The following is a 24,488-nucleotide window of genomic DNA, read 5'->3' on the forward strand; positions in this document are numbered from 1 at the left end:
TTAATGCAAAACTTGGATCTTATTACAGAAATTGAAACGAGCTCATGCAAATTAATCTCCATTGCACCCGTAAAAAAGAAATTAAAAGCACTAATGCTGCTAGTGGTGTATATACAGTAACATTTCTGAAATATCTTTTGGGTCTAAGCTAGGAATGATATTCAATGCTTCCTTTTCCTCAGGCTACAGTATCATAGGATTCAATTTTCAGTCTGATAATGGAGGCACTTTTGTTGCGCAATAGCCCACAAAGGAAATGAAGGAAGTAGAAAACAGCCAGATTATTGAAGCAGAGACAAATGAGACACCTCGGTTAGATGCTCACTTCTGGCCTCCTTTCCTTGGTAGACAGAAATTAATTGAGCATCTAATTGTGTCCATTTCAGGGACACACCATCTTTTACATTTTAAATTGACCATTGGTGGTGGCCCATTCTTAGTCTTTTAATTCACAAGACAATTTTCTAGGCTAATTTGAATGCCATGAGTAGAAAGGGGTGATAGACCTGGCAAACTTTATGCTTTTAATGAACAAATTTATAAGGCCACCTCTGTGTTTCAAGTAACTGCACATCTTAAATATTTAACACTAGGTATTTGGAGACAGTTTTCTTATCTCTCTTTTCTATTCTTGCTTGCTTCAAAGAAAAAGTAGGATTATTATTTCAAGGCCTGGGCACCCCCAGTATAAACTGTTTCATAACCTGCACAGTCAGAAGGCCATTTCTGAAGCAACCGCATTACCAAACAATTCTAAGTCACTGAACCAAAGAGTGTCTGTCCTTTGATCCCCATCATTTCCTGTAGAGATCAGGACTATTTGCCCAACTATGTGATTCCAGCCAGAAAACCTTAGAAATACTCTTGATTGGAGTTAGGACAGCAACCATTTCCCAGGAATATAATAAAAACCCTGCACAAACCCCTCTGATAGATTGTTTATTGTCTTTTGAAGAATATGGTCCATATTGCTCAGATCAGCTCAGGCTGTGGAAGTCCCTCCATCCTAAGAATTGTAGCTTTGCCTTCCTTTTCATCCTGATTATCATGAGTTCTCTTGGTCACTGGTTCACTGTTTAAGTGACTCTCCAGAGAGTCTAAAAGGAATTGGAGGGAGATGATTCTAACAAATCCTTCAGCTCAAGTTCTGTGAGGGCAGGTGTGAAACCCAAGGCTCTACCAATGGGTAGTAGACAATAAGACTCCTGGGTTTCTCTGCCGTAGTGTATATGCACGTGAAGGGAGGGAAATGAGGGCAGTGGGCAGGGAGTGGGAAGTGCAGTGTGGAGGAGGAAGTGCCTTTGGGTGACTTTGGATCATCCTCTCCTAGTAAGTGGAACACTGGAGGCCAGCATCAGTGTCAGGACACTTCCCACCTCATCCCGATACCTACTGGTGGGGGTGGGCAGAGAACCCTGATGTCAGCGTGGTTCACTTGCCAAGGTGATGATGGAATTCCTTAACCCAGAAATTTCTTCATCTGTGAACACCTGAACCTAAGCCGATGTGTGTCCTTGCTTCTTGCCAAAGTATTAAGCAATTCAGAAGTCTATGGATAAAAATTGAACTGCTGTCCCCCATCCCATTCCTCTACCCAGAGGTAACTACCTATTTAGGTTTTTATTCCTTTCTTTTCTCTGAGTGAAAGAGTGTGGATGTGTATTTCTATGATCACATTACATATATCTTAGAATTAGGCAGATCTGCATTGGCTCACACAGAAAGATGTTGAAGACATACTATTAAGTGGGGGTTGGGGGAAAGCAAATGCCCAACAGTGTATACAAAATGATTCCAGTTTGTGCAAATTTAAAAGAGTTGGTGCAGGGAGTTCCTTTTTTGGCATAGCAGAAACGAATCCAACTAGTATCCATGAGGATGTAGGTTCAATCCCTGGCCTCTCTCCGTGGGTCTGGGATCTGGCATTGCCGTGAGCTATGGTGTAGGTTGCAGAGGCGGTTCAGATCTCATGTTGCTATGGCTGTGGTGTAGACCGGCAGCTGCAGCTCCAATTCGACCCTAGACTTGGAACTTCCATATGCTGCCAGTGCGGCCCTAAAGAAACAAAAAAAGAGTTGATGCATATATATGTTGATATTTTCATAAACCTCTTTCAGAACTATTACAGGAGAAATTAACAATCATGGATAGAATGATAGAAACTTTTCAAACTTTTTGTACCAATCAGAGTTTTTCTCTGTTACATTTAAACATTACCTTTAGTTCAAACTTTCTTTCCCTGAGTGACACAATATTTGGGAGTGGGTGGTTAGTGGGTGGAAAGAAAACACAATGTCTTATAGTAGCATAGTATCTACTATATATAGATCCATCTCATTCTTTTTACTGGGCCATAGTATTCCATAGTAAGGCTGTGGCATGATTTATTTAACCACTAATGGACATTTTAGAGTATTTCTGATTTTGGGGGAATACACGTAATGCTGTGTTAAACATCCTGTGTTATTTTGCACACATGAATTGTTTCTGTAATATAGTATATTGATCATCTCGCTCAAATTGTTAGGTGTGAAATTGCAGGGTCAGCAGGCATATGCATTTTTCATTTTGCTCTGTAAAAGAGTTGTACTAGTTTATATTTCCATCTGAGTATCTTGAGTATATATTCTTTTACACCTTGCCAACTCCGGGTATTATCTGGATAACATTTTTTAAAATTTCTGCCTTTATAAACATTTGAGATTCTTATTGAAAGAAGCTTATTTTTGTCCAAATGAACTGAAGAAAGGTTAACAATGCTTAAGGTGGTTTCTTCACCTTTTCTGTGCACTGCAAGTTGTGAAAGCAAAAAAGAAAAAGTGTAAAGGGAATATCCGCCTAGATGATTTTGTGTTTTCTTTTCTGTCCGGTAAGTCTGCCCTGTAGCCACATTGACTTGGCAGGCTTGTTATAGCCGATTCATCTGAGCAAGTAAGAAAGCATCCTTGCCACATCCCAAGATGTAACCAGGCTCTGCCACCAGAGTGGTACCAGGGTGGTGAGCAGGCCTTCACAACAGTGTGGGTGACAAGCAGCACCCTCATGTTTACCTTTTGAATAACTTCAAAATATTTCATGAAATCATTTCTATTTCAAGTCATATCATTTATTTATTTACTTATTATTTATTTTAAGAGCTGCACCGTGACATATGGAAGCTCCCAGGCTAGGAGTCTAATTGGAGCTACAGCCACAGCCACAGTGACACGGGATCCGAGCCATATCAACAACTTACACCACAACTCATGGCAATGCCAGATCCTTAACCCACTGAGCAAGGCCAGGGATAGAATCCGCATCCTCATAGATCCTAGTCAGGTCCATTAACCGCTGAGCCACGAAGGGAACTCCTATATCATTTATTTTATATATCAGGACCAAAAAATTACTCAAATTATTTATATTCATTTTAGCCTTTTCCCTCCTACTACTTCTTGTTTTTCTGCATTTTGAAACAGCTTTATTGAGATAAAATTCACATACCATGCAACTCACCCATTTAAAGTGGACAATTCAATGGCTTTCAAGGGCAGGAAGATGACAGTTAAGGGGTGCAGAGTCTTTCTGGGTTTAAGAGAGAGGTTTTAAAATTATCATGGTGATAGTTGTATAAATCTATAAAGATACTAAAAGTTTTCTGGCTCTGCCAGAAATTTTAAGAAATTCAGGGCTATCAGCCAAGCCCAGTGCAGGGGCTGTCATACTGAGGAGCAGAAGCAAGACACTCCTGGCCATTTTCGCAGCTTCTTGGTCACAAGAGAACATTTGCATCAGCATATGTTTAGATTAGGAAAAAGCACATGCTCCCAGAGTAAAGGATGAAGGAGCTGTGAACTACATGAACAAAGCAACTAAAAGCTGTTGAGTACCCACCAATCACTGACCCCAACGCTGGCAGAGTACCCCACAGTTTGCAAAACAGTGTCCAGGTAAAAATGGCCCTGGTGAGTGTCCAGTGCAGACCCTTTGGGAATGTTCATGTCTTTCATGGCTCTTTCCCCCCATGCTTCTGTGCTTCCTTTTCTTTTTCTTTTTTTTTTATATTTTTAACTAAATTATAGTTGATTTACAATGTTGTGCCAATTTCTGCTGTACAGCAGAGTGACCCAGTTATACATATATACAATACACACACACACACATATATATATATACATTCCTTTTTTGTTTTTTTTTAATGTCTCTTAGGTCTGCACCTGTGGCATATGGAAATTCCCAGGCTAGGGGTTGAATGGGAGCTGCAGATGCTGGCCTATGTCACAGCTCACAGCAATGCCAGATCCTTAACCCACTGACTGAGGCCAGGGATCGAACCCTGCAACCTCATGGTTCCTAGTCAAGTTCGTTTCTACTGCGCCACAATGGGAACTCTGCTTATCCATTCTAAATATAATAGTTTGTATCTACTGACCCCAAACTCCCAGTCCTTCCCACTCCCCTCCCTGCTTGGGAACCGCAAGTCTGATCTGTATATCTGTGAGTCTGTTTCTGTTTTGTACATAGGTTCATTTGTGCCATGTTTTAGATTCCACATATAAGTGATATCATATGGTATTTGTTTTTTCTGACTTATTTCACTTAGCATGATAATCTTTAGGTCCAATCATGTTGCTGCATATGGCATTATTCTGAGGAATACTCCATTATACATATGTACAACATCTTTTTTATCCATGCATCTGTTGATGGACATTTAGGTTGTTTTCATGTCCTGGCTATCATGAATAGTGCTGCAGTGAACATAGTCATGCATGCATCTTTTTGAATTATAGTTTTGGCCAGATATATGCCCAGGAGTGGGATTGCTGGATTATATGGTAGTTCCTATATTTAGTTTTCTGAGGACCCTCCAAACTATTTTCCATATTGGTTGTATCATGGCTCTTTTAAAAAATTTTTAAATTTAATTTTTATTTTATATTGGTGTTTAGTTGATTTACAGTGTTGTGTTAGTGTCAGGTTACAGCAAAATGATTCAGTCATACCTATACATATATACATTCATGGCTCTTTAATTCAACCTCTTTTATTCTCAATGACCTGTATGTAAAAATGAGATGGATTGGCTTCATCACAGTAGGACTGTGACTTTTCAGAAATTAAAGACATCATCTCCTTTAGGGATACTACTCTTGGTATAGCAGGGTAACTAATGGAGGTCTAGCCAGTTGCTTTGAAATGGTCAGTAAAATTGTAAGAAATTAAGCTTAATGAATTGTAAGAGATACCATTTGTTGCTATGTGAGGGCAGCTAAGAAAGACTGGTAACCACAGTTTGATTTTGGCAGATTTGGCACACAGATTTCGGGAAATAAAGCTTATTTCTGGTCTAATGTGACTTATGGGGATGGGAGTGGACATTGATGAAGAGGGCTTCAGCAGGAAAGGAGTCGATGGAGGGAGAAGCACTGGCCTGGGAGTCAGAGACAGAGTTTCTCTATCAAACCCTGAATCTTTTTTTTTTTTTTTTTTTTTTTGTCTTTTGTTTTTGTTGTTGTTGTTGCTATTTCTTGGGCCGCTCCCGCGGCATATGGAGGTTCCCAGGCTAGGGGTTGAATCGGAGCTGTAGCCACCGGCCTACGCCAGAGGCACAGCAACGCAGGATCCGAGCCGCGTCTGCAACCTACACCACAGCTCATGGCAATGCCGGATCGTTAACCCACTGAGCAAGGGCAGGGATCGAACCTGCAACCTCATGGTTCCTAGTCGGATTCATTAACCACTGCGCCACGACGGGAACTCCAAACCCTGAATCATGAGTTTGAGAATATGAACATTGAGAAATATATCCCATCAATATTAATACTGCTTGTTTAGTATGCAGTTTTATTTTTATTTTGCCAACTTTATTTGAACTGAATTTTTTTTTTTTTGCCTTTTTTTAGGGCTGCACCCCACAGCATATGGAGGTTCCCAGGCTAGGGGTCAAATCAGAGCTGCAGTTGCCGGCCTGTGCCACAGCCACAGTAATGCCAGATCTCCAACCCACTGAGCGAGGCCAGGGATCAAACCCGAGTCTTCATGGACACTAGTTGGATTTGTTTCTGCTGTGCCACAATGGAAAATCCAGAACTGAATTTTTTTATTTTTTATTAGGGTATTATTGATGTACAGTGTTGAGTCAATTTCTGCTCTATAGCAGTAACCCAGTCATATATATATATATATATATATATATATATATTCTTTTTCTCATATTCTATCATGTTTTATCCCCAGTTATACATATATACATTCTTTTTCTCCTATTACCTTCAATCATGTTCTATCACAAGTTATTGGATATAGTTCCCTGTGCTGTACAGTAGGACCTCATTGCATATCCATTCTGAATGTAATATGAATGAATTTTATGATGATTGTCATCTTAATCATGTAAATAGTTTGGAACTACCTAAATTTCATGAGGTGCTTCCCTTTCTCATACACTAGATGGCACTATAGGCAAGGCAAATCAATTTACCACAAAAAGCGGGAGCCTACCAACGTCAGTTTTGGTAAATTAGAAAGGCTTCAGTCCTCACCAAGAGTCTTCACCAAGAGTTGTCTGTGTCAATGTCTTCAGACAGATGAGGAAAAATTGCCAGTCCTGGACATCTTAATAGGATAGTGTCATTTTGTATAGTGGCTTTCAAATTTTTTTTTTACTGTGACCAACTGTAAGACATCTTAGACTGGGATCCAGTGCACATATATGCAAGCTCCAGAGCAGTTTCACAGAGCAATACTAAATCTTTTTACCTGTTATGCATCCTGTGCCAGTTCAGTTGCATTGAACTATGTTGTTCATAGCCCATTTAGGTGATTTCATGACCTGTGGTTTGAAAAACGCAATTATCTAGTGAACCTGTCAAGAAATAGCAGTCTGTGCTGAGCACTCGGCACCTTGCCAGGTACTTTGGGCGACTTAAAGGAATCTCTAACTATACTTCCATTTTCTGGGAAAGAGAAGAGTTACCTTGAGAGAGCTTAGAGAGCAACTCTGTAAGACACTGTGAAATTATGCCCACAGACTGGAAAACAGTGGAAGCAGATAATTGAAGTCAGGATATTATGGAATAGCTGGATCATAACTAAGCTCTTATTTGATATGAATTTAGGGGGGGATTGCATACTGTGAAACAAAAGTAATCCCCCCAAATTAATTTATAGTCCATTCATATAAAGTTCAAAAATGTGAAAACTAAACAATATGTGTTTCTTGTTTGTTTGTTTTTGCATTTTTGGGCCGTACCTGTGGCATATGGAGGTTCTCAGGCCGAATCAGAGCTACAGCTGCCAGCCTATATCACAGCCACAGCAATGCCAAATCTGACCCACATCTGCAACCTACACCACAGCCTATGGCAATGCTGGATGCTTAACCCACTGAGCAAGGCCAGGGATTGAACCCTCATCCTCATGGATACTAGTTGGATTCATTTCCACCGTGCTACAAAGGGAACGTAATATGTTTTTTAAGGATGTCTATGAGCATAAAAGTCAGGATGGGAGTTCCTTGGTGACTTAGTGGTTTAAGGATCTGGTTTTGTCACTGCTGTGGCTCAGGTCCCTGGCTTGGGAACTTCTGTGTGCTGTGGGTGCAGCTAAAAAAAAGAAAAAAAAAGGTCAGGATGGAAGTTACCTCTTGTGCAAAGAGGGGAAACTTCCATCCTGACTTGAAAGGAACAGGCAGGGGAGTTTCTAAGACATTGTAGGTGCTCTGGTGCTTAACCAGGATGATGCTTCTTGTTATTATTATTAAAAATTAATGGATATTTTATACACTTTTCTATATGAATTATACATTTCATAATAACAAATTAAAACATAGCAAAGAAGGAGTTCCCGTCATGGCTCAGCAGAAACGAATCTGACTAGCATCCATGAGGATGCGGTTTTGATCCCTGGCCTCTATCAGTGGGTTAAGGATCCAGCGTTGTCATGAGCTGTGGTATTGGTCACAGACACAGCTTGGATACTGAGTTGCTGTGGCTGTGACTCAGGCCTGTGGATATAGGTCTGATTCAACCCCTAGTCTGGGAACCTCCATATGCTGCAGATGCAGCCCTAAAAAGGCAAAAAAAAAAAAAAAAAAAAAAGAAAGAAAAGAAAAGACTAAAACAGCAAAAAAGATCACTATAATTGCCTTCTTGATTCTTTGTCTTGGTAAGTTGCTTGCTGGCTTTTTAACTCATCCACTAAAGGGGTTTCTTCAAGGACAGAGGGAGAAATGGACCCAGGGTCATTTCATTTGCTTTTGTCTTTTTAGGGCCACACCCTCAGCATGTGGAAGTTCCCAGGCTACAGGTCAAATTAGAGCTGCAACTGCCAGCCTATGCTACAGCCATAGCAACACGGGATCTGAGCCAAGTCGGCAATCTACACCGCAACTCAGGGCAATGCTGGATCCTTAACCCACTGAGCAAGGCCAGGGATCTGACCCACATCCTCATGGATCGTACTCAGGTTCATTACTACAGAGCCACAATAGAAACTCCCCCAGGGTCATTTTTTAAGAATGGCCTGTTTAACTTTTTTAAAGCCTTCCTAATGTTATCAGATCTGTCCTTGGGGGGCCACTTTGGATTTTAGAAACAGTCAAAACTGCGAATAAAGTGTGTTCTTGATAAGACACAACTTCAAATAATGGAACTCTCCAACAGCTGAGGGGTGATTAGGTTATGGCACATTCTCTGCAGTTGTTAATACTCATGTTTTACTTAATAACTTGGAAAAATATTTACAAAGTATTTTTAAGGGAAAAACACAGCTTATCAAAACACACAAAAAGCCTATTTTGTAAGAAGATGGAAAGAATGGGACTGAAATACTTAATTTTTTTCCTTGTACCTTTATGCATTGTCCCAGTTTTCCACAGGGCCACGTATTATTTTTGTGCACATGGGCCAGGGGAAGACTGGGTCATTAATCCACCTTGAAGACAGTTTTAAAAGAGGAGATGCTGAAATGTTTTGAACAGTGAAATAAAAGCATAACCTGGTAAGGTCATGACTACTTTGAAGGGTGACTCCATTTAAATATATTAGGTCTGATATATTTGTTTAAAAATCATTTAATACTTAAAAAATAGACATTTAACTTGGGGTTCATAGCAAAATTGAGTGGAAAGTATAGAGAATTCCCATATACCCCCTGCCTCACACATATACAAGCTTCCCCATTATCAGTATCCTTCATCAGATGAATCTATATTGACACGACTTTACCACTCAACATCCATAGATTACATCAGAGTTCACTGTTGATGCATATTATGGATTTTGATACATGTATGATGACACATAGCCACTATTATAGTATCATATAGAATAATTTTACTGCTCCGAAATTCTCTCTGTTCTGCCTCCCTCCCTGTCCCCCAAACTCTGGCCACCACTCATCTTTTCACTCTCTTCATAGTTTTGCCTTTTTCAATCATATAGCACAAAACTGTTGGTATAAATAATCAATAAACACTCTATAATAGGAATAGAAAAGAGTTGTATATGAGCCAAACTGAGGACTATAGCCCAGGAAACACAGATTCAAAAAGTATTTGGGAGTACCCCTTGTGGCTCAGTGGTAACCAACCTGCCTAGTATCTGAGGGCGTGGGTTCAATCCCTGGTCCTACTCAGCGGGTTAAAGGATCTGGCATTGCTATGAGCTATGGTGTAGTTCAGATGCGGCTCAGATCTGACATTATTGTGGCTGTGACATAGGCTGGCAGCTGCAACTCTTATTCAACCCGTAGCCTGGGAACCTCCATGTACTGTAGGGGCAGCACTAAAAAGACCAAAAGAAAAAAATGGCATTTGAATTGTGTTCTGCAGGACTACAAAATAGGGGAGGCTTATAAAGCAAAAACTGCAAGGTTACATCAGTTATTTATTAAGAATTATAGTTGGAGCTGGCAAGAGGTAAGGGTACTTACTAAGTAAGGGTTGGTTAGGGTCCAAAATGGTTGTAGCTACTGCCAGATATTTTTCTGATAATGGTTGGTGGTATCCTTGAGTCTGATACAATTTAGAAATTCAAGTTCTGGTGATGCAGGAATGTGTCTGAAACCACACACAGTGGTTACCAGGCTCCATTTTGGGTGCCTGAAACTGCACTTACTCCATTTTTTTTTTTTTTTTGTGCCTATTGAATTTTTTTTTTTTTTAATTTTCCCACTGTACAGCAAGGGGGTCAGGTCATCCTTAGATGTATACATTGCAGTTACAGTTTTTTCCCCCACCCTTTCTTCTGTTGCGACATGAGTATCTAGACATAGTTCTCAATGCTATTCAGCAGGATCTCCTTATAAATCTATTCTAGGTTGTGTCTGATAAGCCCAAGCTCCCGATCCCTCCCACTCCCTCCCCCTCCCATCAGGCAACCACAAGTCTCTTCTCCAAGTCCATGATTTTCTTTTCTGAGGAGATGTTCATTTGTGCTAGATATTAGATTCCAGTTATAAGTGATATCATATGGTATTTGTCTTTGTCTTTCTGGCTCATTTCACTCAGTATGAGAGTCTCTAGTTCCATCCATGTTGCTGCAAATGGCATTATGTCATCCTTTTTTATGGCTGAGTAGTATTCCATTGTGTATACATACCAAATCTTCCGAATCCAATCATCTGTCGATGGACATTTGGCTTGTTTCCATGTCCTGGCTATTGTGACTAGTGCTGCAATGAACATGCGGGTGCATGTGTCTCTTTTAAGTAGAGCTTTGTCCGGATAGATGCCCAAGAGTGGGATTGCAGGGTCATATGGAAGTTCTATGTATAGATTTCTGAGGTATCTCCAGACTGTTCTCCATAGTGGCTGTACCAGTTGACATTCCCACCAACAGTGCAGGAGGGTTCCCTTTTCTCCACAGCCCCTCCAGCCCTTGTTATTTGTGGATTTATTAATGATGGCCATTCTGACTGGTGTGAGGTGGTATCTCATGGTAGTTTTGATTTGCATTTCTCTTATAATCAGCGATGTTGAGCATTTTTTCATGTGTTTGTTGGCCATCTGTATATCTTCCTTGGAGAAATGTCTATTCAGGTCTTTTGCCCATTTTTCCATTGGTTGATTGGTTTTTTTGCTGTTGAGTTGTATAAGTTGCTTGTATATTCTAGAGATTAAGCCCTTGTCAGTTGCATCATTTGAAACTATTTTCTCCCATTCTGTAAGTTGTCTTTTTGTTTTCTTTTGGGTTTCCTTTGCTGTGCAAAAGCTTTTCAGTTTGATGAGGTCCCATGGGTTTATTTTTGCTCTAATTTCTATTGCTTTGGGAGACTGACCTGAGAAAATATTCATGATGTTGATGTCAGAGAGTGTTTTGCCTATGTTTTCTTCTAGGAGTTTGATGGTGTCCTGTCGTATATTTAAGTCTTTCAGCCATTTGGAGTTTATTTTTGTGAATGGTGTGAGGGTGTGTTCTAGTGTCATTGCTTTGCATGCAGCTGTCCAGGTTTCCCAGCAATGCTTGCTGAATAGACTTTCCTTTTCCCATTTTATGTTCTTGCCTCCCTTGTCAAAGATTAATTGACCATAGGTGTCAGGGTTTATTTCTGGATTCTCTATTCTGTTCCATTGGTCTGTCTGTCTGTTTTGATACCAGTACCACACTGTTTTGATGACTGTGGCTTTGTAGTATTTCTTGAAGTCTGGGAGAGTTATGCCTCCTGCTTGGTTTTTGTTTCTCAGGATTGCTTTGGCGATTCTGGGTCTTTTGTGGTTCCATATAAATGTTTGGATTGTTTGTTCTAGTTCTGTGAAAAATGTCATGGGTAATTTGATAGGGATTGCCTTGCATCTGTAGATTGCTTTGGGTAGGATGGCCATTTTCACAATATTGATTTTTCCAATCCAGGAACATGGAATATCTTTCCATTTCTTTACATCTTCTTTGATTTCTTTGATTAAGGTTTTATAGTTCTCAGCATATAGGTCCTTTACCTCTTTGGTCAGGTGTATTCCGAGGTATTTGATTTTGTGTGGTACAATTTTAAAAGGTATCATTTTTTTGTATTCCTTTTCTAGTGTTTCATTGCTGGTATACAGAAATGCAACTGACTTCTGAATGTTAATCTTATATCCTGCCACTTTGCTGAATTTATTAATCAGTTCAAGGAGTTTTGGGGTTGAGTCCTTAGGGTTTTCTAGGTATAGTATCATATCATCTGCATACAGTGACAGTTTGATCTCTTCTCTTCCTATATGGATGCCTTTTATTTCTTTTGTTTGTCTAATTGCTGTGGCTAAGACTTCCAAAACGATGTTGAAGAGCATTGGTGAGAGTGGGCATCCCTGTCTTGTTCCAGATTTGAGTGAGAAGGCTTTCAGTTTTTCCCCATTGAGGATTATATTTGCTGTGGGTTTATCATAAATGGCTTTGATTATATTCAGGAATGTTCCCTCTATACCCACTTTGGCGAGGGTCTTGATCATGAATGGATGTTGAACTTTGTCAAATGCTTTTTCTGCGTCTATTGAGATGATCATATGATTTTTGACCTTTTTTTTGTTAATGTGGTGTATGATGCTGATTGATTTGCGTATGTTGAACCTTCCTTGTGAACCTGGGATGAACCCAACCTGGTCATGGTGTATAATTTTTTTGATATGTTGTTGGATTCGGTTGGCTAAGATTTTGTTGAGAATTTTTGCATCTATATTCATCAATGATATTGGCCGATAGTTTTCTTTTTTGGTGGTATCTCTGTCTGGTTTTGGAATGAGGGTGATGGTGGCCTCATAGAATGTCTTTGGGAGTATTTCTTCTTCTTCAACCTTTTGAAAGAGTTTAAGGAGGATGGGCACCAATTCCTCTTTATATGTTTGATAAAATTCACCTGTGAAGCCATCTGGTCCTGGACTTTTATTTGTAGGGAGTGATTTTATGACCTCTTCAATTTCATTTCTAGTGATCGGTCCGTTCAGTTGGTCTGTTTCTACTTGATTCAGTTTTGGCAAGCTGTAAGATTCTAGAAAATTGTCCATTTCTTCCAGATTGTCAAACTTGTTGCCATACAGTTGTTCATAGTATTCTCTTATGGTTTTTTGTATTTCTGCTGTATCCGTTGTGATTTCTCCTTTTTCGTTTATAATTTTGGTTATTTGGGTTCTTTCTCTCCTCTTTTTAGTGAGTCTGGCCAGGGGTTTGTCAATTTTGTTCACCTTTTCAAAGAACCAGCTCTTGGTTTTATTAATTTTCTCTATTGTTTTTTGAGTCTCTATTTTATTGATTTCTTCTTTGATCTTTATAATTTCCTTCCTTCTGCTGACTTTAGGACTTTTTTGTTCTTCTTTTTCTAATTCGTTTAGGTGGAGGGTTAAGTTGTCCATTTGGGATCTTTCTTCTTTTTTGAGAAAGGCCTGGATTGCTATAAATTTCCCTCTGAGCACTGCTTTCGCAGCATCCCATAGATTTTGAGAGGTTGTGTCTTCATTATCATTTGTTTCAAGGTAGTTTTTAATTTCCTTCTTGATTTCCTCATTGACCCATTGGTTTTTTAGTAGCATGTTGTTTAGTCTCCATGTAGTAGGTTTTTTCTCTTTGCTTTTCCCGTGGTTGATTTCTAATTTCATGGCATTGTGGTCAGAGAAGATACTTGAGATAATTTCTATGCTCCTAAATTTATTGAGATTCGCTTTGTGTCCCAATATGTGGTCGATTCTTGAGAATGTTCCATGAGCATTTGAGAAGAATGTGTATTCTGCTTTTTTTGGATGTAGTGTCCTGAAGATATCAATTAAGTCTAACTTTTCTATTGTTTCCTTTAGGATCTCTGTTGCTTTATTGGTTTTCTGTCTACAGGATCTGTCCATTGATGTGAGGGGGGTATTTAGGTCTCCTACTATGATTGTATTCTCATCAATATCTCCCTTTATGTCTGTTAATATTTGTTGTATATATCTGGGTGCTCCTGTATTTGGGGCATATATGTTGACGATAGTAACATCCTCTCCTTGGATGGATCCCTTAATCATTAAATAGTGTCCTTCTTTGTCTTTCTTTATGCCTTTTGTTTTAAAGTCTATTTTGTCTGATATGAGTGTTGCGACTCCTGCTTTTCTGTCATGTCTATTGGCGTGAAATATTTTTCCCCACCCTTTCACTTTCAATCTATATGTATCTTGTGTCCTAAGGTGAGTTTCTTGTAGGCAGCATATTGAAGGTTTTTGCCTTTTTATCCACTCAGCCACCTTGTGTCTTTTGATTGGGGCATTCAGTCCATTGACATTTAAGGTGATAATTGATAGATGATTATTTATTGCCATTTGAACCTCGTGTTCCAGTTGATTCTATGGTTCTCCATTGTTTTTTTTTTTTTTGGTTGGATGGTCTCCTGTTATTATCTGCTTGAGTGGTTTTTTTTTTTCATTTTTTGCAAATGCAATATTTGGTTTTGGCTTGTGATTGCCCTGTTTTTTAAGTATGCTAACCCCTTCCCATAAATGTGTGTTTTAGCCTGATGGTCCTGTAAGTTCAAACACTTCATTAGTATATTAAAATTAAGAAGAGAGACATACATATAAACAAAAAGGGTTATTTACCTCCTGACATCCCTTGCCCACATTTTATGGTTTTAATGACTCTTTTATTTTTTTCTTTTTAATTTTATTTTGTTTGAAGTATGTTCATGATTAAATCTGTATGCTGGCTTATTTGAGTGACTTCTCTCTGATTGCAGTTTCCTCAGTCCTAGTTCTTCCTCTTCTTCTTCTTCTTTTTTTTTTTTTTCTTTTCTTTTTTCTTGCCTTTCCTTCCTTTCTTTTTGGTTTAGAGAAGCCCTTTCAATATTTCCTTTAACCTGGGGTTTGTGTTGCTGTATTCTTTAAGTTTTTGTTTGTTGGGAAAAAGTTTTATTTCCCCTTCTATTTTAAATGATATTCTTGCTGGATAGAGTATTCTAGGTTGCATATTTTTTCCTTTGAGCACTTTAAATATCTCTTGCCATTCCCTCCTGGCCTGTAGTGTTTCTGTAGAGAAATCAGCTGATATTCTTATGGGGGTTCCCTTGTAGGTAACATTCTGTTTTTCTCTTGCTGCCTTTAGGATCCTCTCTTTATCACTAACTTTTGCCATTTTTATTATGATGTGTCTTGGTGTAGGTCTGTTTGGGTTCAGTTTGTTTGGGGCCCTCTGTGCTTCTTGTATCTTGAATCCAGTATCCTTTAGATTTGGGAAGTTTCCAGCAATAATTTCTTCAAATTATTTTCCATTCCCTCATCTTTTTCTACTCCTTCTGGAATTCCTATTATGCGTAGATTGGCCCGCTTTATATTATCCCATAGGTCTCTTATATTGCTTTCCAGTTTTTTGATTCGGTTTTCTGTCTGTTGACCAGATTGAGTGATTTCCATTATTCTATCTTCCATATCACTGATTCGTTCTTCTGCATTATTCATTCTGGTTTTTACTGCCCCTAGTTCAGTTTGCATCTCTGCAAATGAATGTTCTAGTTTTTCTTGGCTCCTCCTTATATTTTCTAGTTCCTTTCTGAGGGTATCTGCATTACTGTTCATATCTTCTCTTAATTCCTTCAGTATTTTCACTATTTCTCTTTTGAACTCCAGGTCTGTCAGACTGCAGAGATCTGTTTCATTGTTGACTGTTTTAGGTGAGTTCTCCTGTTGGTTTGACTGGGGGTGGTTTCTCAGCTTCTTCATCTTGCTTGTTGTTTTCTTTCTCCTGAGGGAGTTGTGCTCTCCGTGATCGGGCAGTGTTTGCCTTGTCACTGCCGTGGAATGTTTCCTGAGGGCTGGCGTTGTTGGTCAATCTTTTTTGAGGCAGTGTGGCTTTTCCGGAGTGTTGATGGGGCTAACAGTGTTTCTTTGAAGCAAAGGAGGACTTCCTGAGGGCAGACAGGACTGAGAGGTCCACACCGCAATGGTAGCAGATTTCACTTGGCCATGCAGAGCTTGCTCTGGTGTTTTTAGGCTGTGGGGTTCTTGCAGGGGGTTGGCGGTGTTGGGCAGCTGCTCTTTAGGGGTGCATCACCCCCTGGTGGCTGGAGCAGCTATCTGGGGCACTGAGAACCTGAGAGGCTCTTCCCTAGGGCAGCCCAACTCAGAAGGACAGCCTGAGAATGTAGGCGGATCTTTTCACAGTCTGGCTGAGCTTGTTGCAGCTTTTCTGGGCTGCAGGGGGTCCTGCCTGGAGCTGGCAGTCCTATGCAGCTGGTCCACTAGAGCATCCCCTGGGGGCTTGGGCGGGTAGCAGGGCCGTTGGAAACCGAAGAGGCTCCTCCCCGGGGCAACCCGACTCAGAAAAACCGTCCGAGAATTAGGCCGATCTATTCACAGCCTGGCTAAGCTTGTTCTAGCTTTTCTAGGCTGCAGGCCTTTTCTCGGGGGCTGGTGCTGTTTGGTGCTGCTCTGCGGAAGTGTAGCCCCTCCAAAGGGCAAGCAGGCCTGTGCAGGGACAGCCCCTGCGGTGGTAGGCTTCAGGCAATTGTTGAGGCCAGCCCTCCTGGATGGCAGGCAGCCCCAGGTCCCTGAGAGCGTAGGGCATGGCGGCGGTGCGGGGAGGGGATGCACTGGGAAGCAGAGTTTTCAGCTAGCTAGTGGGCCTGTAAGCTTGCTGTGGCGTGGGGGGTATTCTATGGGGACCCACCCCTTCTTCTCTCCCCTCCCCAGCACGGGCGCAGACCAGGCTCTTCTCCCAGGTTCCCTCTGATGTGGCTTTCCCCTTCCCCACTCCTGGAGTATTGCTCCCTTCCTCTGCGACAGCTTTGTTTTCTAGTCTCCCAGGCAGTCTCTGCCCCGTCAACTGGTTTCTAGACCTCCCAAGCAGTTTCCGCTCTGCCCCGCCCCCCTAGCCCGGGGACTAATCTCTGGAGCCGAGGTCTCGGTGCCCAGCCCCCACCCGGCGTCCCCCGGCCCCCTCTCGGGGACTAACCTTCGGCGGCGAGGTCTCGGTGCCCAGCCCCCCTCCCAGGCGTCCCCCGGCCCTTTCTCAGGAATTAACCTTCTGCGGCGAGGTCTCGGCGCCCAGCCCCCACCCAGGCGTCCCCCGGCCCCCTCTCGGGGACCAACCTTCGGCGGCGAGGTCTCGGAGCCCAGCCCCCACCCAGGCGTCCCCCGGCCCTTTCCCGGGGACTAACCTTCGGAGGCGAGGACTCGTGCCCAGCCCCCACCCAGGCGTCTCAACTTTTGGTGACTGTGCCCGTAGTTCAGATGGTCCGTTGGGTTCTTGATCGGCCCCTCCGCACTCCAACTCACTGCCACACTCCTCTCTGCATCTGGAGATTCCTCCGGTTCGTTTGATCTTTCGCCCGGTAGGTGACTTTCCAGGGTGCGGGATCCCTTTCTCCTCCGCAGTTCCCTTTCGGGAGCCCCCGTCCCGCTCGGATTCACCTTCTCTCACTCTCCTCTTTTCTCCTGTTCTGCCCAATAATGTCACGAATTTCTTGCCGTTATTGGAGTTTAGGTTCCTCTGCCAGCGATTGGTTGCTGTTCTGTGCGAGTCATTTATTCTGCAGATGTGCTTTTTTTGTTGTGTTTGTGGGAGAGGGCGAGCGTGTCTTCCTACTCCTCCGCCATCTTGTCCTCTCTCTCCATTTTGTTTTTAAATGCATCCTTTTCTTAGAGTTCCTGTCATGTCTCAGTGATTAACAAACCTGACTAGCATCCATGAGGACACGGGTTCAATCCCTGGCCTTTCTCAGTGGGTTAGGGATCCGAGTTGCCATGAGCTATGGCGTAGGTTGCAGACATGGGCTCAGATCCCATGTTGCTGTGGCTGTGGTGTAGGCCAGCAGCTACAGCTCTGATTCACCCCCTAGCCTGGGAACCTCCATATGCCGCAGGTGCAGCCCTAAAAAGAAAATACATACATACATATATACGTACATCCTTTTCTTTAATGGTTAAAGCAGATATATAATTTATGTTTGCTTGGCTACAGAACAGGCTATTCTAGTTCAAGCCAAATAACCAATAAGCTAGAATTACTTCCCCACACTTCCATAGGTGAAAATTTCTTCCATTGTAACCTTTCAGATTGCCTTCTTTCACTTAGTAATATGCATCTAAGTTTCCTGCATGTCTTTTCATGGCTTGATGGTTTATTGGGGTTTTTTTTAGTGCTGATTAATATTCCAGTGTGTAGATGTATCACACTTCATTTATCCATTCACCTGCTGAAATGTATTTTTGGTTGCTTTTGGCTATTGTGAAAAAGCTGCATCAGCATCTTCAGTGTGCAAGTTTGTGTGTAAGCTTTCAACTCTTTGGAGTCAATACCAAGGAGCATGATGCTGGATCATATGCTGGATCATAACAGTATGTTTAATTTTGTGTGAAATCATCAAACTGTCTTCCAAAGAGTCCATATCATTTTGCATTCCTACCAGCAATGAATGGGGGGAGCTCCCATTGCTCTATGTCTTCACCAGCAGGTGATGTGGTTAGTGTTTGGGTTTTTACTGTTCTAATAGGTGTGCAGTGCTGTCTTGTTTTAATTTGCTATTCCCTGATGATGTATGATGTTGAGAATCTTTTATTTATTTTTCATCTGTATATCTTCTTTTGTGAAGTGTCTTTATCTCTTTTGCCCATTTTTAATTGGATTTTTTTAATTGTTGAATTTTCAGAACTCTTTGTATATTTTTAATAATAGTTCTCTATCAGATATTATTTATAAATGTTTTTTCCTAGCCTAAGTAACTACTTTTTTCTGTTATATATTTGATTACTTCAAGGATTAAAATTTTTCTTTAATCTCCTTTTCTCTTGGACTTCTGAGAACACTGGATTTACCTTAATTTTATTTTAGCTTGAATTCAAAGCAAAACATTTAGCAACAGTAAAAAACCTACGAGCTGTGTCATAAATAAAACGCAAATTAATTTTTTTTAAAAAAGCAATAACTGCCTTTTCAATGGCAGGAAATAAAATAAATTTTGGTTGAAAAAGTAGCATTTACTATGCTTCCTCCACAAGCTCCTTAAAAGACAAGATGTTTCATTTTCTGTTATTTTCTGTCAACCTGAGTAAAGATTTATCACCCCAAACAACAAAACTTTGGAGTTTCCACTGTGGTATAGTGGGTTAAGAATCTGGTGTTGCCGCAGCTGTTGAGTAGGTCACAGCTGTGGCTTAGATTTGATCCTTGGCCTGGGAACTTCCATATGCTGCAGGTGTGGCTGAAAAAGAAAAACAAAACAAAATAAAACTTTATTTGAATCATTTTGGATGGATATCTTTTAAAAAAATTTAGTGCTTTACCTGCCTACATAAATAGCAAATATTGAACATAATTGACTTTGAATCATAAGAGAATTGTACATTCTAGAGAAAATATAGAGTAACGTATAAAAAACAATAAAAGACATTTTCTTTTAGAATAGAAGCATGAGAATGTCCAGCACAATGAATGGAAAGAGGCTGGGAGCAAGGAAGTTATGTAATTTCAGAACACCAGAATTAAAAATAAGGCTCTAAAATCTTCCTGGAAAAAAAAAGATCCTTTACCTATGAAGGATCAGGAATAAGAATGTTATGCCTTTTCAAACTATCAAATTTTTAAGTGAAATAAAGACACTTTCTGGCATGCAAATTCTCAACCATGACTACCTCCATGCACCTTTACTTTAGAGAATGGATGCTACCAAACCAAGCAGACTCCATTTCTAAGGGATCGAATGCAGGGTTTCAAAGGGTAAACCATGGATGAGCACCCATAGCAGGCCTGAGAGTCAGCAACCTAGGTGGAGAGGGAGGGTGGTGGCTTCCGGGAAGCCTTGGGTGGGAGAAGTGTAACTAGCACATGCTGTGATGTATTTGGTGGTGTGGAAAGTGATGTGAGGGGCCTTTAGAGGCATGCTGGTGTTTGAAAATTAGTAATAGGTATATAGCCTATTTCACCAAATTTTTAAAATGAGGCAATTATTCATTCCAAGGAAAATAACCTTGTACAGAAATGGTAAAGTAAGTACAGTATTTTTGGCTCTGCAGTGAACACTATTTACCTGATGATAATAATGTACTCACTGCAAACTGCTATGAATGGAAGGATGGATGCTATGAATATAGAGGGTGAGAAATCTGTAAGGCAGCTTAGTTCTTATCTACCTTAATGAGAAGTGAATAGTTTAATGTCTAATATGCATATATTATGAAACAGTGATGTGTTTAAAAACATGGAGGTAAATAGAAGAAACACCTAAATTAAGGTTGTTGCCTCTCAGGAGTGAGTCGGGGGTAGGACAGTGGAGTGGAAGATTATTGCTTTTTCCATAAAAATCTATAGTACTATATCATTCAGCCTTAAAAGGGAAGTAGATTTTGATATACCCTGCAACATGGATGAACCTTAGTGACATGACAAGTGAAATAAGCCAATCACAAAAGGACACATGCTGTGTGACTCCCCCTATATGAGAAAGCTAGAATAGGCAAATTCACTGAGACCAAGGAAGTAGAATGGTGGTTTTCAGAAATTTAGGTGGATGGGGCTGGGGAGTTATTGTTCAATGAATACAGAGTTTCAATTGAAGAAGACAAAGAAGTTCTTAAGATGCATAGTAGTGATGGTTGTCTAATTTGAATGTACTTAATGCCATTAAAGTGAACACTTAAAAAAAAATGTTTAAAATGGGGAGTTCCCGTGGTGGCTCAGCAGGTTAAGAACCCGACGTAGTGTCCATGAGGATTTGGGTTTGATCCCTAGTCTCGCACAGTGGGTTAAGGATCCAGCATTGCCACAAGCTGCAGCATAGCTTGCAGATGTAGCTCTGATCTGGCGCTGCTGTGGTTGTGGTGTAGGCCAGCAGCTGTAGCTCCAATTTGACTCCTAACTCTGGAACTTCTATATGCCTCAGGTGCAGCACCCCCCCCCAAAGGTTAAAATAGTAAAATTTATGTATATTTCTTCACAATGAAAAAGCAACTTAAAAAGAAAAAAAAGTACAGTACTATTTGGTTTTTTCTTATTTTGGTGGCCACCACCACAGCATATGGAAGTTCTTGGGCCAGGGATCAAATCCAAGCCCCAGCTGCAACTTCTGCTACAGACCCTTAACCCACTGCACCAGGCCAGGGATCGAACCCAAATCAGCACAGAGACAACATCAGATCTTAAATTGCTACACCACAGCAGGAACCCTAATACTATTTGATATTTAAGTAACTGTATGCATGTTTTAATTTTATTACATTATTTTTTAGAAAGCTTGGATGAATGCCTAAAAAGTTTTAATATGTGTCATCAGAATGTTTGTGCATAGATTTTTATGACATAATTGGGGCCCCTCTGAGGCCTTTTGTGTTTTTATCCAGTTCTTACCTTAGTTCTTAGATAAAGGTAAGTTATCTTCAAGTAAGGGAAGTATTATTGAAAGTAAGAATTTTATAAATACATTTCAGGGGAATTTGAGATACTGGGTAATGTAATGTAGCACATGAATACTATTTATAAAAGTACAAATTCAGAGTTCCTGCTGTGGCTCAGTGGGTTAAGAACCTGACTAGTATCCGTGAAAATGCATGATTCCTGGCCTTGCTCAGTTGGTTAAGGATCTGGTGTTGCCTTGACCTGTGGCATGTGTTGCAGATATGGCTTGGATCTGCCATTGCAGTGGCTGTGGTGTAGGCCAGCAGCTGCAGCTCCTATTGGACCCCTAGCCTGGGAACTTCCGTATGTTGCAGGTGCGGCCCTAAAAAGAGGAAAAAAAAATGTACAAATTCATCCAGTTTGAATAGGGACATTATTATGCAGGAATGTCCCCTTTAGGGCCTCTACTACTCAGTGGATATTCTGAGTGCTTGGCTGTGTGGTCCCCTGAATGGTTTATTGGAACACATCTTATTTGTGCAGGGTCTGGGTAGGCCTCGGGGTGAATTAAAATGTAGATGCAGGTAAGTACCTGTGATGTCAGAGCTTGATTCTGGCTCATGAGTTCATCATCACCTTCCTTCATCTCCAAATAGACATGTGAATTTTTGTTTCTTTGAAGTGATAAGCAATAAAATGCCAATTAGCTTGGCAGTAAGAAGTTAACTAGTCAAGTGCAATCCCAACTGAAGTCATTGTACCTTCGGTTTACAATTGAAAAGGCAGCTCTAAGAAGAAAATAACAATGGAAAACAACTTTATATATCCTTAGAGATGTCAAATTGCCTTCCAGCCTTTAAGTTCTGCTTCTTGCTTTTGACAGGTTACATTTACCTTCAAGGGTTTATTGCTATAAAAGGAGTGGTATATTTCATTGTCATCCCATCTATGTTTTCTTTTTTATTCACAGTGTGAGATGAGGACAGAAGCACGACGGAAAAATCTTCTTATTTTGATTTTGCATTACTTAACACAAGAAGGGTATGTTACATTACAAATATTTGCAGAGATGATTCTTCTCTTTCTCTGACCTCTGCTTTTCCAGATACACACTTCTTAAAACAATAACTACTTTATTTATGTTATGTTATGTTATGTTATTACTTTTTAGGGCCGCAAGTGTGGCATATGGAAGTTCCCTGGCTAGGGGTTCCCTGGCTATAGCTGCTGGCCTACACCACAGCCATAGCAGTGTGGGATCCAAGCCATGTCTGTGACTTACACAACAGCTCATGGAAATGCTTGGATCCTTAAGCCACTGAGCGAGGTCATGGATCGAACCCACATCCTCATGGGTACTAGTTGGGCTCATTACTGCTAAGCCACAGTAGGAACTTCCTTAATAACTTTATTTTTAAGAGCAGATTTTTAGTTACAGAAAAATTGAGCAGAAAGTATAGAGAGTTCCCATATACCAGCAATTCCCACCCCGCCCAGTCTCCCCTATTACTAACATCTTAGTGCATTTTTTTTCCATTGATGAGCTAATATTGATCTATTATTATTAGCTTAAGTCCATAGTTTACATCAGGGTTCACTCTTATTTTATACAGTCCTATGAGTTTGGGGTTTTTTTTTTGGGGGGGGGACTATACCCGCAGCCGAGTCTATAATCTTCACTGTGGTTTATGGCAATGCCAGATCCCTAACCAACAGAGCATGGCCAGGGATTGAACCTGAGTCCTCATGGATCCTAGTCGGGTTCATTACCACTGAGCCATGATGGGAACTCTACACTCATACGAGTTTTGATAAAGGCATAATGTCATAGATCCCCCTCCATAGTATCATACAGAATATCTCCCCTGCCCTGAAAATTTGGTGCTTTACCTATCCGTGCCCCCACCCTACCCCCAGCAACCTAGACACACATCTATTGTCTCATTTACCTAGATATTTTTCACATTGCGCATTAAAAAATTTTTTAGCAAAGCTACCCAGTTCATGGGCCCTTCCCATTTAGGTCTGAAGATAGCACGGACTTTTCAAGGTTTCTGGGGACCTGCTGCTGGCTAGTGTACACAAAGATAATGTTCTTATTCCTCAGTTTTCCTTCCCTCCAAATAAAGGTATTGCATTTAGCTGGACGACCAATACTCAACTTTCTTTCCCAGGCAATGTCCATTCTGTAACTGGCAGGAAGATGAAATCTGGAAACACTGGAGTTTGGCTACCTATTGCATTTAAAAATTGGACTTCCTTGGTGGCTCAGTGAGTTAAGGATCTGGCCAATGTTGCTGCTGTGGCATGGGTTGCGTTCCTGGCCCCGGAACTTCCACATGCTGTGGGCGTGGCCCCCCTCCTGGAAAAAAGTGTGAGCATTTACAGTGCAGGCTGTTGGTTGGAGAGGAAGAGAGACCACACGGTGTCTGAAGGCTATTTTCTTTTCAATTTTCAGCCAGAAAAAAAATATTCAGGTTTCAGGGTTAGAGCTTAAAAGCTTTGGGTTAAAGAAGTGGTTCTCAACCTGGAGAATCCTCAGAGGACAGTTGGTGATGTGTGTGCACCTTTTGGGTGGCACACTGGCATCTAGTGGGGAGAAGCTAGGCTGCTGCCAAACATCCTTCAGTGAGCAGAACAGTCCCAGATGTCACTTAACGCTAAGACAGAGACCCCTTCCTTAAAGCACGAAGAACCAACCAGCTGTTATTTTTTCCGAAAGGTTGAATGAACATCTTTTCCTCTGATAAACATAGTGGCTATCAGTGAAATAGGAGAGCTACTGTTATTAAAATCAAATTTCAGAGTCTTAATAACTCTGGTACTGAGGTTGGAAGGAAAGAGCTAAAAAGGGTAGGAGGCAGCTGAGCAGAAGTGAGAGTTGATCGTGGTTTCTCTAAACTGTGCCAGCAACAGCTGTTTTAAATAAATCTCTTGCCTTCTTGAGGAGGATGGCCATTCTGCATTGCTATGGCTGTGGTGTAGGCCGGCAGCTACAGCTCCGATTTGACCCCTAGCCTGGGAACTTCCATATGTTACAGGTGCGGCCCTAAGGGAAGTAGTATTGGGGTCCTCATTTTATATTGAGAAAAATTGAGGCTTAGAGGAGCCTAGGAACTTGCTGGAAGCCTCCTGACTCTAAGTGGTGGAGACACTTTTCAGGCCTGTCTTACCTCAAAATTCTTTTAGTGTCTGATTCCTCTGCTCCGATGTGGAAGATTTGATTGTTTGAGGATTACCTCA

At 40.9% G+C, this 24,488-nt stretch overlaps 1 protein-coding gene across 9 annotated transcripts in view; it reads left to right on the forward strand.

Annotated features, from left to right (window-relative positions):
- KATNAL2 (katanin catalytic subunit A1 like 2) overlaps nucleotides 1–24,488 on the forward strand; it is a 108,663-nt gene that overhangs the window by 22,629 nt on the left and 61,546 nt on the right. For all 9 annotated transcript variants that reach the window (XR_014808416.1, XR_014808402.1, XR_014808409.1 and 6 more), the window contains one exon: nucleotides 22,216–22,286. Coding sequence is in view for 3 of the 9 variants with exons in the window: in XM_021092685.2 (XP_020948344.2) it covers nucleotides 22,216–22,286 (71 nt within the window). In the remaining 6 variants the exon portion in view is untranslated. Of the gene's footprint in view, nucleotides 1–22,215; nucleotides 22,287–24,488 lie in introns of those variants that run through there.

This window comes from Sus scrofa, chromosome 1 (genome assembly GCF_054392235.1).
Source record: "Sus scrofa isolate SSC_HxYL_T2T_F1_AM1 chromosome 1, Sscrofa_HxYL_maternal_Yorkshire_Landrace_v2.0, whole genome shotgun sequence".
NCBI lineage: Eukaryota > Metazoa > Chordata > Mammalia > Artiodactyla > Suidae > Sus > Sus scrofa.